Genomic DNA, 18,271 nt, shown 5'->3' on the forward strand with positions numbered 1-18,271 from the left:
ATAAAATATAGATAGAAATCATTAGCAGTTACCGTCCGTGCGAGACCCGACAGGGTAATCAAGGACGTTAAAAACCCCCTTAGTTAGTTATTAGCAGTTACATAGGAAATGCATACCTAAGATTCAATGTCATGATCGTGTGCAGGATTGGACAATTCAAGGTGGCTACCGGGAAAAACACAAAATGGTAAGGCCTTTTAAATCTTGGGTTTACTGGTTTATATGGTTATGAATATGAATTTTAAACACTGTCTAATTAGGGAGGCATCATTAATATTATGGGTAGTTGGAATTTGTATTCAAATACAGATACAACTTGAAAATCGTTGATCGAAGTTGACTTTGTTTTCAAAATAGAAATCGAAGCGAGTAGTGATATTTCTGGTCATGAATAAATGCATTTCTTGAGCAATTATCATAAAATGGACATTGCACAAACCTTGTTGATGTGCTCATTACAGAAACAATGTTGAGGGACAAAGACGAGTGGTCAGAACCAAATATGCCCCAAGTATATGTGTACTATACAGGGCTGGTCTGGCATTTTTTAATACATTTTTAACCAGTCCATCCAAAACCAACTTAATTATCATAATATTTTTGTTCAAGTTCTATGTATGTAGCATAGCCAAAGTGAAGAAATCAGGCAGCGACTAAGGTTTAAAAAAATATTCTGCATTGAGAAAATATTTGAACAGAGAAAATAGGTAAGGTTGCCTGACCAGAAATGCAAAATACAATGTATATAGGACATCAAATTTTCAAGTATCTATAGTAAAATATACTTGAATTTCTATGTTTAAGTTCAACAATACATCTCCTTTGTAATTTATTTACACAATTTATTTGCACTATTTCTTTTCCTACAGGAAATGTCATGATGCAATACACTAAATTCATGCATTTACTTTTAAAATTTCCCACTTATATAAATAGCAACACATCTGTTGAAGCAGGCTTTCAATGTCTCAAGGTGTTAAATGGGGATGCGTGTACTTAGTCATTTTTGTTTCACAAACAAGTTGTTATGATTATGATATTAAGTGATCATTGTTAGGACAGGATCTTAAAACAATGCGATAATTATCATTACAGGAACTGAACCTTATAATCTGATACAAGTACTTATAACAAGTAGGACAGGAACTTCATTCCCCCCCATCAAATTCACAGAAATCATCATGTACACCTTTTTTTGTCATTGCACAAGGTCCTGCAGTTTAGAAAACAAAATCAAGATGTTTGTTGCCCTCTCAGTTGGCCTATACCCTGGCAGTGTTAAACAATTCAAAAAAATAGATTTAAATATCTAGTGTTTTGTCATAAAGCTGAAAGTTAATAACTTACACGTCATATATGTATACTTGTATGTATTGAATGAAGCAAGGAGAGGGCAGTTTGTTCGTGCTAAACACAGTACACATACTGAAAACATGCAACATTTATGAGGTAACTAATTTCTAATGGATTCTGTCAAATTCCAATATTCGTGGGTATTATTTTTGGGGGTTTTGACAATATGATAGATGATTCAATGCTTGTAAAATTATCTGTATACTTGTGTTGCTTGTGTGAATAAAAGTATGATTTGCAAAGTACCGGTATTTAGTAATTTTTGTGCTCCTACAGATCTCAGTGTTTTCATTTTGCCCTCAACAGCTAATTTCTATACTTTATCTATGTCTATATGCAGTGAAAATTGTAGTTTTTCCATTGAGTGTATATAAATCTAATCAGGCAGATTGTAAATACTAACAATCCTATAGAAATAAGTAATTTCCCAACTACAATTGTATATCTATTGGTAATTGAAATGGCTACAGCCATTTGGGAAATTTGAGTTTCTTCATTGTTTAATTGTTTATGAAATGATTTTTACACATTCTTTTCACTCAGAAAATGTTACAGATGGGTCACTTTGAAAAATAATAGGACATTCAAAAATAATTTAAAAAAAAATCATTTCACAGACAATGAAACAACTCATCCTTTTAAAAACCATGAAAATCACTGAACAAATATAATATTGTCAAAATCCATGCAAATAAGGGACCAAAAAATGTTTGCTAATATGTAAACAATAATCAGTTTGTCCTCTTTAGTGCACCCAGAACATGTTGTTGTGTTGGCAAATTATCTACAGCTGTGAACCCCATGTTTAAGTACTATACTGATTCATGGAAAATGAAAATCGTTACTCAGCAAGATACATATTGAAGACAACTAACCTGGAATACAGATTCTATTGCAAGATTTAATTTCAGTGGTCAAGTGGTTGTACATTTGTTGCAATAAAATTCATATCAAGTATAAAATGGGTGATGAACATTTCAGCCTTTTACAGAAAGGTGTGAGTAAACATTTCAGTGGAAAACTTGGTTTGTGGGGGTATAAAAATATCACTGGGTAGCTCCATAAAATAAGAAAATTTAACATTAAAATTTTCTAAATTTGATTAAAAGTCATAGTGGACATTTGTCACCAAAACACTATTGTTCTTGTCTAAACATTCATATAATCCAAATCATATATTATTTCAGTGCACAATTTTAATGTATATGTTAAAGTGCACATTATTAAGATAACAGTATTAAAAAAAAACATTAAAAAATTAAGGTTAATTTCTGTATTAGTGAAAATCTGTCTATCATGCTAGTATCTTATACAGAATATGTATCAGTTACTTCATAACATTATTTTCTTGGTAAAGTGATCTTACAGATCAAGTATATAATAGGTGGTCTGAGTGACCATATTTATGTGTTAACAATATAAATTGTACAATGGAATTTGAACATTCTTAAAATTAATTCTTCTTTTCAGTGACTAAAAGTACCATACAAAATTCAGACAGTCCCAATGGTAGAGGTGATTCATGCCTTTTTATCTACATACATCATATTTTCATGTAAGTTTCGTCCTCTCCATATACACATCTGTACTTTGGAGAAAACCAAATATTCATCTCCAAATTAAACTAAATCAAGAACAATAACTAAACAAATCATGTATAATAATGTTGACCTCAACAACCAAATGAAAAGACTGGTTATGTGGTCAGTAAATATTTCTGAATAAGAAATAAAAGTGAATTTGGTGGGTTTTTGACTTGCATGAATCACTTCCTGTCTGATTTTTATAAAGACTGCTATCTCAGATTAAAGGTGACATAATACAACATCTATAATGTAACAGTAATGCTGTATAAATTGCACTTTAAGCTAACACATCGGAAGCACCATTTTTTGTGACTACAATTTCACTCTGAAAACACATTGGGTATTTTACGGCACATTTGGCCTTCATATGCTATATTTTCTTACCCTAAATCTACCACAGGGTCACATACATGTAAATAGAATATTGGTTGTTAAATTGAGTCTATATTTTCCTGACCAACACTGGATATTCATTCAAAATATCTTGAAAACATTGTGTATTTACTATAATCGTCTTGTGAACATCTATCATGCTGAGAATATTTGCCAACTAAACTGTTAATCATATAATGGCTAGTCCTTTATAATCAATAGTAGTACTTATCCTAAAAAGTAAAGTTTGAATTACTCACAAAAAAGTTTTGTTTAATACTCTAATATAAAGTAGATTGTACATGTATTATACAAACCATATATTATGTTCCCTGGCCATCTGATCTTTGTTGATAGAATCTAGAACTTCCTGACAAGCCCAGTCACTCCACTCACAGAACACTTTCAGTTTCAGGTTTCTTTCATAATATCTACGAGCTCTTCCTTCCATTATTGTTGTATGGTGTTTAAACTGTTTTATATTGAAAATTAAGAACAGATTTTTTTTAGACTAACTGTTCTAAGAAAGAACTCATAACCAAATTTTTTTTTAAGACACATTTTCAAATTTTACTCTTGAAAATTACATGGAATCTATGCATTATAATAAATGTAAAGCCAGTTTTGTTTAATGCTGGCGTTAATTTAATTACAGTACTGTCTATAGAAAAAGCTAGATTTAAAGCAGCTAACATAATATGACCATTGAGTGTGCTATATCTGAGTTCAATATAGAAAACAAATATGAACTAAAATGTTATATCAAGTACCAAAAATAGTAATTGTAAATTCAGAAATCAATGCAAGTTTGCCATTTTAGACGAAAATGCATTAAATTATTTAGAGATATCCCCCCAAAAATTGCTGAATTCATGTTTAAAATTCCATAATGTGAGTTCTCTTTATTGAAAGAGCAATCAAGGGAACCAAGGTTATAGCGGTAATCAAAAGAATGTAATCCAGGGACAAAGACCAGACATGGAAAACAGACATACACAACAAAGATCATAAAGTAACTAAAATCATACATACAAAGTAACAAAAGTCAAAAGTAAATGAGCAACTTGGACTCCACTAAAAACTGGGATCATGGACCAGGTGTACTGGTAGGGTAAGCATCCTAAAGACACATTGAAAGAGGAAGTAGCAAATGTTGTTACACTACATATACAGAATTGATATTGGACAGAAATACTGACCATAACACCACACATCTAAGATGCAATCAATCTTTATAGTGGGAGCCAAGAGTTTTGCAATGAAAGATGATTATATTTACAACCTAGTCCAATTTTCACATAAACTTCTGAAAATATAAAATAAAATTCCACATTAAACTTACATTTCTCCAGTTTGCAAATGACCTTTTCACAATCAAATATTTGTACATATTGTCTGCAAGTTTCTCTTTCTGCGTTCTAACATACTGTACATAATCAAACCAGGCCCTGAAGATGTGCCTATAAAGAATGGTTTATATATTCTATCAACATACTGTACGTAATCAAACCAGGCCCTGAAGATGTGCCTATAAAAAATGGTTTATATATTCTATCAACATACTGTATGTAATCAAACCAGGACCTGAAGATGTGCCTATAAAGGGTGGTTTATATATTCTATCAACATATTGTATGTAATCAAACCAGGCCCTGAAGATATGCCTATAAAAAATGGTTTATATATTCTATCAACATACTGTACGTAATCAAACCAGGCCCTGAAGATGTGCCTATAAAAAATGGTTTATATATTCTATCAACATACTGTATGTAATCAAACCAGGACCTGAAGATGTGCCTATAAAGGGTGGTTTATATATTCTATCAACATATTGTATGTAATCAAACCAGGCCCTGAAGATGTGCCTATAAAAAATGGTTTATATATTCTATCAACATACTGTACGTAATCAAACCAGGCCCTGAAGATGTGCCTATAAAAAATGGTTTATATATTCTATCAACATACTGTACGTAATCAAACCAGGCCCTGAAGATGTGCCTATAAAAAATGGTTTATATATTCTATCAACATACTGTATGTAATCAAACCAGGACCTGAAGATGTGCCTATAAAGGGTGGTTTATATATTATATCAACATATTGTATGTAATCAAACCAGGCCCTGAAGATGTGCCTATAAAAAATGGTTTATATATTCTATCAACATACTGTACGTAATCAAACCAGGCCCTGAAGATGTGCCTATAAAAAATGGTTTATATATTCTATCAACATATTGTATGTAATCAAACCAGGCCCTGAAGATGTGCCTATAAAAAATGGTTTATATATTCTGTCAACATACTGTACATAATCAAACCAGGCCCTGAAGATGTGCCTATAAAGGGTGGTTTATATATTCTATCAACATATTGTATGTAATCAAACCAGGCCCTGAAGATGTGCCTATAAAGAATAGTTTATATATTATTTTATCAACATACTGTATGTAATCAAACCAGGTTCTGAAGATGTGCCTTAAAAGAATGTAATCAAACCAGGACCTGAAGATGTGCCTAAAAAGAATGGTTTACATATTTTATCAACATACTGTATGTAATCAAACCAGGCCCTGAAGATGTGCCTATAAAGAATGGTTTATATATTATTCTATCAACATACTGTATGTCATCAAACCAGGCCATTGAAGATGTGCCTATAAAGAATGGTTTACATATTCTATCAACATACTGTATGTAATCAAACCAGGACCTGAAGATGTGCCTATAAAGAATAGTTTATATAATCTATCAACATACTGTATGTAATCAAACCAGGCCCTGAAGATGTGCCTATAAAGAATGGTTTACATATTCTATCAACATACTGTATGTAATCAAACCAGGCCCTGAAGATGTGCCTTTAAAGAATGGTTTACATATTCTATCAACATACTGTATGTAATCAAACCAGGACCTGAAGATGTGCCTATAAAGAATAGTTTATATATTCAACATGCATTAACAGGTTAGTTTTATTTTGAACAACAAGTAATATGCCAGAAACTGCTTGAAAATTTAGTTGTATTGAAGTGTAACATAAAAGTTTCCAATTCCTATGCTATTAAAACTTACATTAGTTTAAACTCATAATAACAACTAGAATCGCTGTAAGCAAGCTCACATAGGAATACCCCTGCTTCAAGTAGACACATACACCATGTTTAAAAAAAGAAAGAGCACATGGTCAAATTTGTATATGATTTCATTCTCCATTTTGTTATTTTATGAGATCATTGGTAATTTTGTTTTCTTACCTTTTAATCAGAAATTTATGATGAGCTAAAGCCTTCAGTTCATTTTTCTTTGCCATGTCTGCTAGCCTTTTGAATGGTAACAATCCTCGGTATTTCATGATAGACCTCTGGTAGTGGGTATCTGCCTTTGAATTCAGCTGTTTCAATCTCTCTTCCCTTTGTTGTTTTTCTAACTCTTTCTGTCAAAAAATGTCAAATAGATTTAAATGAATATATACACATACTAAAAATATTTATCTCATTTAAGCAATTTGTTCTGATTACTACACAGATAATCACAGATTAAGACAGACCTGGGTTTCATAAAATTCTAAAAATGAGAAAATCTTAAAATCTTTAATTAAAAGCCATCAAATTAGTCAAAATTTTAATTAAGGATAGACTGAAAAAATTCTCAGTTGGAGTAAGAATTCCCTGTTGCTAAAAATAAAGTGTAAATAAAGGTAATAAATCTTACTTGTTTTTCTAATTTCTTCTTTTCTCTGTAAGCTTCAGCTTTTGCTCTTCTTTCTGCTTCTAATTCTTGTTTCCTCATTTCTTCCTCTTCTTCTAATTGTTTCTAAAATAAACAATCACTTCAGTGAGAATGGTTGCAGATTATGTTTAGAAATTGGAAAAATAGAGATAATTTGCTTAGAAACAATAAATCACCGAGCTGTATATAAGGGTATAACACACAACACCAAAACTTTGGGTTTCTGTAGTTACTTTTATTTACCAGTTTTTCTTCCTCAGCTTGTCTCCTTTTTTCCTCCCTTTCAGCTTTAATTCTGGCTCTTTCTGCTGCTCTTTCATCCATATCTATTAATCAAAACAATACAATTCTCTACTGATCAGAGTATATCACTGTAATACTAACATCTACATTATGTTCTAATGCAGAATTCCTGTTCTCATAGAAATTTTCCAACATATAACAACCTATTTTCAAAAGTTTTTCAGTTACTTCAGTATCTTCAAAAGCATTTTTTATCATTAAATCTGCAGTCTGGCTAAGCTAAGCATGACAGTTCCAAAAGCAAATACAAATCTTTAACAAAATAAAAAAAAATATAGAAATTTTAATTATGATTATTGGTCTATGATAGTCCAAAGACAAGCACTTTCCTGGTGTCCACACAATCATTTAAATATAAGTGCACTGGTCCAGTGAAATGTCTATTTACTGCCTTTTGGTTTTTAATATTCAGAATATTAATGCTTTACCCAAAGTTCCCACCACGAAATATAATAGTGCTTACTGGCAAAACAAAGTGTAGGGTTTTAACCAAAAATAGAAGACAGTTTTCTCCAAGCCAACAAAATAAAAACAGCTCCAGATTTCTACCTATATATGTGTTCATTATTTACTCCTTAAATTATTGAAAGCTGACCCAAAATGACTTACCAATCATTAAAAAATGTGACAACTAAATACATCATTATTATATGTTAACCATAAATTGTAAGCACTTGTCTGACCATATCTAACATAATTTATAGAAATATTTTCACCTGATCTTTAAGGATTCAAACTATCATCAATGTCGTTTTTTGGATTAAATAATTTGTGCTAAAGTTTAGATCAGATTTCATGAACTGATTGTAATTTAATGTACTTTTAAGTTAATCCTAGGTAGCATATGTATAAACAATATACATATCAACAATGCGGACATCTTATTGTTTTGTTTGATTTAACTTTTTAAATACGCCAAAACTAGTCATAGGTTGTTCACAGGCAAGGAAGGAAGTTAATGCTAACCTAACTATACTATGTTCTTAATGTAAAATAAACACCTTACATGGAGTTGGTAGAATATGATGCAACACAACATTTTTCATCAAAATAATGCCATAGGAACTAAAGGTACATGTAGTTACAGATCTAGCAGTAATTGAATTGAAAAGTACAGCATTAAACATTATAAAAGAACAGCGTTCCAATGTTCCCCACGAAAAAAAAGTGAGGAAAAAAGTCCAAAGGCCATAAATTCCATAAAAATCAATCAACCCTAATCAAAAAGGAAATTAATCTGTAACATCTCATAGTAAGACTACATACAAAATATAAAATCAACTGGTGAAAGCATTACAAAAAAAGTGTGGAAAACTCTTAATTCACGGAAATTTTCTAAGTTAAAAATCATTCAACCGTAACCAAAGTCAAACTTAATCTGTAACTCTTCATAATAAGGCCACATACCAAAAACAAACTTATTTGGTTGAAGCATAACCAAAAAAAAAGTGCGGACGAACGGACAGCTGGCATTTCCATGTTGCCTCACAACGCGTCAAGGGGGACAAAAATGGCACTGTAAGATACTGATAAATTGTGCAAGCACCAGAAAATCATTTCTCTTGTACAGGTAATACATACAATGATAAAAGAGGTAAAGTAAATAGTCCACATTAAATAGCCTACACTCACTATAGTTTAAATCTTACTTTTAAGCATTTGTACATATCTAGTATTAGATTTGGTACTGCTCTCTGACCTTTCAGTCACTGAACTACTTGTTGTCCTAGCCGTGTCTGGAATAACAGTGTTTACAGTTTTATTCTTCACAGTATTATTCTTTTTGTTCTGACTCGTGTGTTGACCTGCAGAAGCTGGTCTTGATACTTTAGATGACTTTGAGCTTACTGATACGGCTGACTGATCATCAGTATCATGCCTAGGAACAGATGGTGACTTAGAACTTCTAGACATAGTTGATTGCTCATCAGGTCCTTCATCCACAGTTCCTGGAGTAATATTTCTAGCTAAATGTTCAAGAATTGCTTGTTGCTTTTCCAATTGTTCTTGTAGTTTAGTTTGATTCTGAGCATACTTCAGTTCCTCAATAATTCTCTGTTGTTCCTTTAACTGTTTCTGTTGTTCTTTGAGAATTTTCTGCTGAGCATTATGACGGTTTTCAAAGTTATTTGTAATGTATTTAGTATTCATCCATGGTTGAGTCCCAAATCTTTTTCGGACTTTAAGGTCAGTCTGTTCTAAATGGTCCTCTGAATCTCCCATATTAGCTATCTCCTCGCTAGTCAGATAAACATGTTTCTTGGTAACCTGCCATGGTTGTGTAGGAACTCTGTTATTTTTTGCCGGACTGGTTGGTTCTGGCTTGCCTAAAGATGAATCACTTTTTGATGAATTGGGTCGTCTTGCAGGTTGATCAAAGAATGAGTCCTTTCAAATAGGGAAAAAAAACTTTACGAAAAATGTAAAATTTAACAAAACATAGCATAAAATAAGTTTTAAGTTACTAAGAATCAAATTTGTTTACAAAACAATGAAGTATTCAGAAATTTGATTCAATTGAATAAATCAAGCTCAAATGTTTGACCATAAATAATCATACTAAAAACCAACTTATTTTCAAAAGTAATTCATTTTTGCTAATTTTCTACAAAGATAAAAATAAGATTTAGAATGAACTTATGTATGGTCTTAAAATATGATACAAAGTATAACAAGAGTATGTTGGTTTACAGCAATAAGAAAAATGACCTTAGCTAAAATATTTAGCAAGAAAGGTTTTCTGATCAAATCCAAAGCTTTAAATAAAAAATATGGTTGTAGAAAAACTCTACAAAATTTTAATGAAACATGACATCTAATCTTAGCATAGTGACAACAACAAAGCAGTTGTGACAGATAAGTGTAAATCATTACTAAGTTCCTCAGTTACAATACAATTTTAAGTTAGAGAGTTAACAAGTTTGTGAAATTATTAAGTTAGAGAGTTAACAAGTTAGTGAAATGATTAAGTCAGAGCGTTAACAAGTTTGTGAAATGATTAAGTCAGAGACTTCACAAGTTCATGAAATGATTAAGTTAGAGATTTAACAAGTTTGTGAAATGATTAAGTAAGAGAGTTTGTGAAATGAACATATGTTTGTGTTCAATTATTTCTTACTATATCAGATTTGGATGGTGTAACTGGTGACCTGCCAGATCTAGCTGATTTGGTTCTACTACTCCTAGCATTAGTGGTATCAGTCCTGTCAGTCTCATTCCCTGTCCACAACTTTCCTGCAGCTGCTGCCTCTAACAGTGCAGCCATTTTACTTTTAGTGTTGGTTTGGGCATGCGAGAGTTCCTTTCTGTCCATTTCCTGTTTTACCCACAACTGCCAAGCATCAAAGTACTTTCTAAGGAGTGTCTGTTTGCAGTGACTCTCAGCAAGCTGTTTTTTTCTATTTCATAAGAAAATGAAATTTAAAATCAAAATAAAAAAAACAATGTTAGTATGTTTCCCAAACTGAATAAGACAACTGAGGTACACAGATATTTTAATATTTTTGCTAAATGAATCATTTTCTTAGTAACCGCTATTAAAACTCCAATATATTGAGGATATTGAGAACATTTTCATTAGAATGTATATATTGTGCTTTTTGACAGATACATCTACCCATGAATTGCTCATTTTCAATGTATTTCTTTGAAAATGTGGACAAGGAAAATCTGTTCTCCATTTCTTCATTCTGATTAACACAAATAATAATAGGATAATTAATTAGGATGAGTGAATAACCAAAATATAATCATGAGTGCTGAAGAACGCCTAGAATTAATGGGTGTGCAGAACCTGAACCGCACAGGCGTTGAATCTTAATGCATTCTCCGCACGAATGATTACATTTCGGTTATTCACAATAACCGGTTAATTATCCTATCTATTATATAGATTATCTCCCTTATATGTTGCTATTTTTAATATGAAATTCAAATTTTGTCAACAGTGGATTGATATACATGTTGTGATGTTTTGTGATGTTTTGGCGGGAGAAAGTCTGAGAGTGAAATTACTGAATTTATTTCACAGTGTGAATTATCAAAAAAAAATTTTACACAGGGAAAATTTGGTAACTCACTGCTATCTATAAAATAATGAAATTATACTTGCCACATGGTGTGACCTACATCATTGTGTTTAAAGCCAGATTTAGAAAGAAACTAGCATTGAAATAAGAAATATAAAATATAAAGTATCTATTAATTAAAGGATGAACATGTGTATTAAATTAACTAGAAATACTGTGAGCAAGCTCACAAAGAGATTCCCTGCTTCAAATGCTATTGAATGTATAACCAGTAAGTTAAACATTCTCCCTTTGCAGTCCCCAGACAGTATCTATATTCCACCAACCATTTCGTTTCAAGTGCCTGTACCGAGTCAGGACCATTGCAATACCAGCTGCTCTGGTGGTGTATTATCTATTTTGCTAGATTTATTTTGGAGTTAGACTTGATTATGAAATGGATTAGTGTTCGGTAATTATTTTGTTACTCGTATTTCCTTGATGCACAAATACATATGATGCCAAACATTCCTATAATGTTTCATCAAAATCCCTTGAGGAGTTTAGGAGGTGTTGCACAGTGAGGTTTTAACATGTAAAACCCTTAAGTTGGATTATCACCCTTTGGAGCCCCCAAACAGTAACTATATTCCTTTGTGAACATTTATATATGCTGCAAAAACTTTCTATCATATTTCATCAAAATCCCTTAACTCGTAAAGGAGGAGTTGTGGTTACAAAGTTTTATCATGTTAAACCCTCAATCTAGATTATCTCCATTTGGAGTCCCCTAACAGTGATTACATTCATTTATGCACATTTACATATGATGCCCATAATTCCTATAAAGTTTCATTAAAACTACTTGAATGGTTAGAAGGAGTTGCACTTACTTGGTTTTGTCATGTAAAATCATTTAGTTGGATTATTGCCCTTTGGAGTCCCTTGACAGTAACTATATTCATTCATGCACACCTACATAAATCATTCTATTCTACATTCATCTGCTATAAATTTAGTTTTTATGATAAACCTTTGCATCTGTATAACATCAACTTTATGCTGCTTAGTTTCAAAATCAATCCTCTTTGTCCTGATGAATGATTTCCAAGCATTCCAGGCTCTGAATAACAGTTTCCAATCAGCCATTGCTCTGGCCTTTCCCATCAATAACCTTTTCTCTAGAACTAAGTTATACCAGGCTGAGAAATGGCGCTGAAGACTCTAGGAGATAGAAGATAAAGATACTCATTATGATCATAAAAAACATTTCAAAATATATTGATATGTGTTCTAAAACATTTTAATGTCAAAATATTGACCACTTGAAGATTAGAGTATCAAAAATTAAATATAAAAGACAAAAAGTCATAAAGTCCTATATAACAAAATAAAAGGTAAACTATTGACCACCAAAATATATGTTTTATGAAGTCTAACAATGTATCAAAGTAAAAAAACATTCAATGAAGCCCAATAAAGTTATAACTGATTACATTTTGTACTCTGGTTTCATTTTTATTTGTGGGTTTACAATTTTAGTGGTTATGGTGGGTGATGTTGAACCAAGAAATCAAGAATGTAATGAACAATGATCTCTGGAAATGAATGTTAACTATGATTGTTAAATCTTGGTATAATTCAGTGACATATAGGTAAAACCATAGCGGTCATCATCCTGTAACTCTTTTCATTGTTTATTTCATCAGCGAATTAATTGTTTATTAGCCCTGATTAGCCTTTGGGCTACTAAAGTTATGAAATTTCACCAGAGTAACTTACGGTATTATTGTTATTTGTCTTTCAACTGATAAAAGTAGTGTTTGATAAACTCAAGGTTTTACCACTTTCCTCTTCAATAAAAGTAGCAATGGTTTCTGAATATTTTATTCATAATTATTTTGATTTACTGCAACTTGTACTCAAAATTAAAAATGTAAAAACAGGAGTCTAATTTTGCTTTCTTAATTTCGACTATCTCCATTTGTAGCCAATATTACTTATGTATCAAGGACCTCCTGAGAAATGTGTTGTGAAACAGGTATCTACAGAAAAAAAACTTAACACTCACAAAATTTTCATTTTAAATCTTGAGCAAAAAATAGCTTTGCTTTGGTGATTTTTTTACTAAAATGCAGAAAAATGCTCAATTTTTTTTTATTTTGTTGTTTATTGAGCCAGGATTTTAAGTATCTGTATCCATCAAAATGTCATTCTCAACAAAACCACGAAAACGGATACTCATGAAAATAAATGAAACCACAGTATATATAAATATACCCTTAACAATAATGCTACAACCAAGTAACTTACTCTAAGATCAGCAGCTTCTTGTCTTTTCTTTAACTCATTCAACCTTTCTAGGAGCACCCTTTGTTTTTCCTCTGCTCGTTTTTCCTGTTCAAACTGTTTCCTTCTTCTGTCTTCTTCTTCCTCATCAACTATCTGTACAGCCAGGTATTGCATTTCTTCTTGTTTCTGTTCTTCCCTGCATAATATAATACAATTTTTTATCCAGGGGGAGGGGGAGGGCTTTTGTATGGGGCTTTTGTCCTGATCCCCTCTGAATGAAATTAGTTTGTGATTACCATATCATCATATTACAAGAATTTAAAACACTTTACCAAAATCTGAGAAACTGCTGGCATATGATAAGCCCATCTCACATTTTCTATGTTAAAAGGCCTATAACTCAAAAATGAAAAACAGGAAATGAAAGGAAAAAGTTTCTAAATGGAGAACATTTTATACATAAAAAAAATCAAAATTCAGTCAAAGCATATTTGAGCTACTGTATAATGTGTAGGTAGAATGACAGAGGAATACTACAATAACTGTAAAGAGATGGGTATAAAATACTCACACACAGATTTTTTACCAAGTTATAAAAAAAAACAAAAACAAAAACATCAACTGACCAACATCATGTAAAATTTAATACAATTTTTTAAAGATAGAGTCAATATGAAATTACATACACTGATGTGATGCAGAATCTTCTATACAACATATAGCCATTATAGTAATCAATGAAAGTCTGTGCAAGACTCATAATAGAAGTTAAGGACTTGAAAAAAAAAATCACCAACAAAAAAACATCATCATAATATGAGAAAAATATCTTCAACATATACATGTAGGTTGAACCTAAAACCCTGAAATCTATAAAATAACCATTTTTTTTCAGCCAACTAACCTACCTTCTCTTTAAGTCCTCCATATTTATCCTTTCTTCCTGCATTTGTTTCCTAATTTTGGCCATTTCTTTTTTGATTAACATTTCTTCTTTTTTCTGTTTTGATATTTTGTCTTGTTCTTCCTATAATACAGGTATATTTATCAATACTAATACATGTGAACAGGTTACAGACCACCAATTCAACCAATGAGCATTTGGAACGTACGCAAAAATAGTCCTACACAGAAATTACCCCTGTTCCTCATAGTGCTGTGAAAAAAGTTCTCATCTTGTTTAAAAAATTTAAACAGTTTCTGAAAGGAAAAACATTTCTGTACATTTTATAGGTGCATTTTGCTTCTTGTGATGTGAAGCCTAATCTCCATAATGATTTTTAAATATACCCCTATCTTGTGAAAACACTGGGATTTCCCATGCTATTTATAGACCCTTCACTTCCGGTGACCAGTACTGCACTGCAAGTCTGCTAACCCCACATGCCATTCTGAGGATTGTGAGCTGACATATGTAGAATCATGCTGATATATAGTCCTCTGCAGGTTAAAGTTAAGGTAAAGTCCAGAAAAGCCATTGAATATTGTGAAATTAGCATAGAAGCCTATGGAAAGTGGAATTAGTGGTTTTTAGCCTTAAGCTGAAGCCATGGCAAAATGAAAAGTTTCTTGAAATAGCTTTAAACTACTTGAAGACCTTGTTAACTTTGCCATGAGAGGAATACACTACAAAAATCCTTCAAAATATGCTTTTTTTTAAGTTATAGGTCCAAATTATGGAAAATTGGTCTTTTTGGCTGATTTTTATGTCCCATCTTGTAAAAAGTGTAGAAAATTTAGTAAAAATATCAAATATTAAACTTTGAGGGCTATATTTACCTAAATATGGTGGTAATAAGCACTTGAAATCAAGTTTTGTGTAGATTTGAGCAAAAATTAGGTTAGAAATGAGGAAAAACTCACTTTCATTACTGCGGTTAAGGCCATATCAGCATTCCCCTATGGCAATATGGAAAATCCATTATTGAGTACTTTTTTTGCTCTAGGTGCCCTTTACTGGTCATGTTTTAATGTGAAAACACTGTATTTACAAATTTAAAGCCAAATATATCACCTTTTGTGAAAATTTAAAGATTTAGGATTTTTGACATGTGATCAAGAAAAAGGGGGAGGCATGTCAGAAATAAATTTTTAAAAATAGACCAATTTCTCAGAAAATGATTACTTTTAAAACTATTTCTTCATTGATATTGTTAAAAAACAAATTGTGATTGATATTTTTTATTTGAAAAGTCAGAAAAAGTTCTTTGCAAATATTTAATGCATTTAAGTATGGTAGAATATTGTCACTTTTTTGCTCGCACAACTTGGTTACCCTATATTTAAAAATCAAATATTTAAAAAAGTGCTTGTCACATTTCACTGAAACTTTGCAAATGCATTCAGTATGTGTGTAGGAAGATACCTGTATAGTTATTTATTTTTTCCAAGACAAAAAGTGACCCTTTAGGTTACAGACCACCAATTCAACCAATGAGCATTTGGAACGTACGCAAAAATAGTCCTACGCAGAAATTACCCCTGTTCCTCATAGTGCTGTGAAAAAAGTTCTCATCTTGTTTAAAAAATTTAAACAGTTTCTGAAAGGAAAAACATTTCTATACATTTTATAGGTGCATTTTGCTTCTTGTGATGTGAAGCCTAATCTCCATAATGATTTTTAAATATACCCCTATCTTGTGAAAACACTGGGATTTCCCATGCTATTTATAGACCCTTCACTTCCGGTGACCAGTACTGCACTGCAAGTCTGCTAACCCCACATGCCATTCTGAGGATTGTGAGCTGACATATGTAGAATCATGCTGATATATAGTCCTCTGCAGGTTAAAGTTAAGGTAAAGTCCAGAATAGCCATTGAATATTGTGAAATTAGCATAGAAGCCTATGGAAAGTGGAATTAGTGGTTTTTAGCCAACATTCCTGCTAATGATATTCTACTTATAGTAGTGGGAGATCATTGCCGTGACAGAAATACAGGTACATTTATAAATACTAATACATGTGAACATTCCTGCTAATGATATTCTACTAACGGGAGTGGGAGATCATTGCCTTGACAGGAATGCAGGTACATTTATAAATACTAAAACATGTGAACATTCTTACTACTGAATTTCCACTTACAGTAGTGGGAGATCATTGCCTTGACATCTTAGGTTGAAGGAAAATTTTTACTACTAAATTTATAGCTAACTTTGTACATGTAAGTTTTCACTAGGTTAAAACTCAAAGCATTTCCAGTTTTTACTTTCAACAGCACATATATGATAAAAAAAATAGTATCAATGTTTGGTAGTAGACATATAATTTTGTATCTCTAGTTCATTTCAGATCACATATGTACTTAAATATTACAGATTGAAAATAAAATAAATTTGTTCAGACTGATGTAAACGAGATGGAAACTTTAGTTGGAGAATCTGAAGTATAGAAGACTGGTCATTATAACAGACATTGTAGGAGATTCACTGACAAATTGTGAGGGTTATCTATTAAAGGAAAAATGTTTTGTAGAAAGAAACAAAAAACAAAAATTTCTGTCATACTTCTACGGCTATGATTAGCTTCATAAATCAACTAAAGATCATTACTGACGTAAAGATGTTGATGTATTTTGTTCTCTCTGAAACTGTTGATTTATTCTGCCTTAACATTTAAATTAAATAATTCATTGACAGAGGAGCTACCTTGTGTACAAATATATATGAGTATTAAGGTCATACATACTGAATATTACATGTATCAACCCTCAACTATATCACCCCATGGGCTGGTGGCCCTTAGGATGATATAGGAGTCTCGGGTTGATACAGCATGTGATACAGATTTTGACATGTTATATTCAGTATATGATGCATATACAAAACAGTTATATTTTAATTTGAATATATAATATATGTTTATTTGAACCTATATTGTTATATACCTTCATAATCATTTGTTTAGCCTTCAGTTGTGCTTCTTTTCTAGCTTGTTGTTCTTGTCTTCGTCTTTTGATTTCTTCTTCATGTTTCTCTCTCTTCTCCTTCACCTAAAATAATCCATACCAAGACAATTTCTTACAGTTTAGACAGAATATGTTCTGTTGATACAGGTTCAAAATGCATTGAAACTTATATGTTTACTTAGATTTTTTGTAGACATATTTCACTTTAATATTTTATTTCAAATGAAGTAAATGAAAAACAGATAAGATATGTCACAAAAGATTTTCTTTCTTGTTAACTCAAAAGATCAGATTATGGCATAAATTATCCAGAAAAAAAACCAACTGAATCACTTAAGGGGAGAACTTGACCTCAAATATTCTTTGTTAAGATAAATATTGACTACTTTGGTGTAGTTTCATTGTGTTCCATTTTTAACCTAGAATCTTTGTATTTACTGGCCTCATCAAATACATTGACTACTTTGTGATATAAGGAGTGGTGAAATTCCATGTTGAATTCAACATATTTACACCGTTTATGAAATTTTAAACAAATAAATGTTTTAATATATACATGGCACTTCAAAATTGGAAACAAGTAAATTTTACCACATAATAACCTAAACATAAAATTAAGTAGAATATTAGTATCTAAATATTAGTACACATAAATCGATGAGAGACAGGCTTTGGTTTACCACCTTATTTTTACTGTATTACTCAATTAAT

At 31.5% G+C, this 18,271-nt stretch overlaps 1 protein-coding gene and 1 long non-coding RNA gene across 4 annotated transcripts in view; one reads left to right on the forward strand and one right to left on the reverse strand.

Moving 5' to 3' along the window:
- The window catches only part of LOC148615877 (uncharacterized), a 29,122-nt gene that overhangs the window by 1,344 nt on the left and 9,507 nt on the right, over positions 1-18,271 (reverse strand). The window contains exons 6-16 of one of the 3 annotated variants that reach the window (XM_088581498.1): positions 17,540-17,644; positions 14,559-14,677; positions 13,672-13,846; positions 12,392-12,582; positions 10,470-10,749; positions 9,001-9,739; positions 7,292-7,374; positions 7,031-7,132; positions 6,574-6,752; positions 4,654-4,771; positions 3,629-3,783 (exon numbers count right to left, since the gene is read on the reverse strand). In XM_088581498.1, the coding sequence (XP_088437624.1) occupies positions 3,629-3,783; positions 4,654-4,771; positions 6,574-6,752; positions 7,031-7,132; positions 7,292-7,374; positions 9,001-9,739; positions 10,470-10,749; positions 12,392-12,582; positions 13,672-13,846; positions 14,559-14,677; positions 17,540-17,644 (2,246 nt within the window). Of the gene's footprint in view, positions 1-3,628; positions 3,784-4,653; positions 4,772-5,504; positions 5,656-6,026; positions 6,178-6,573; positions 6,753-7,030; positions 7,133-7,291; positions 7,375-9,000; positions 9,740-10,469; positions 10,750-12,391; positions 12,583-13,671; positions 13,847-14,558; positions 14,678-17,539; positions 17,645-18,271 lie in introns of those variants that run through there. The other 2 variants (XM_088581500.1, XM_088581499.1) reach the window with 2 other exon arrangements.
- LOC148615878 (uncharacterized) lies at positions 47-1,595 on the forward strand. The gene is made up of 2 exons (XR_015921888.1): positions 47-187; positions 1,096-1,595. It is a non-coding gene; the product is annotated as an uncharacterized LOC148615878 (long non-coding RNA).

The sequence above is a fragment of the Perna viridis genome, chromosome 5 (assembly GCF_037379345.1).
Source record: "Perna viridis isolate PV_CMFRI_1.1 ecotype Kerala chromosome 5, ASM3737934v1, whole genome shotgun sequence".
NCBI lineage: Eukaryota > Metazoa > Mollusca > Bivalvia > Mytilida > Mytilidae > Perna > Perna viridis.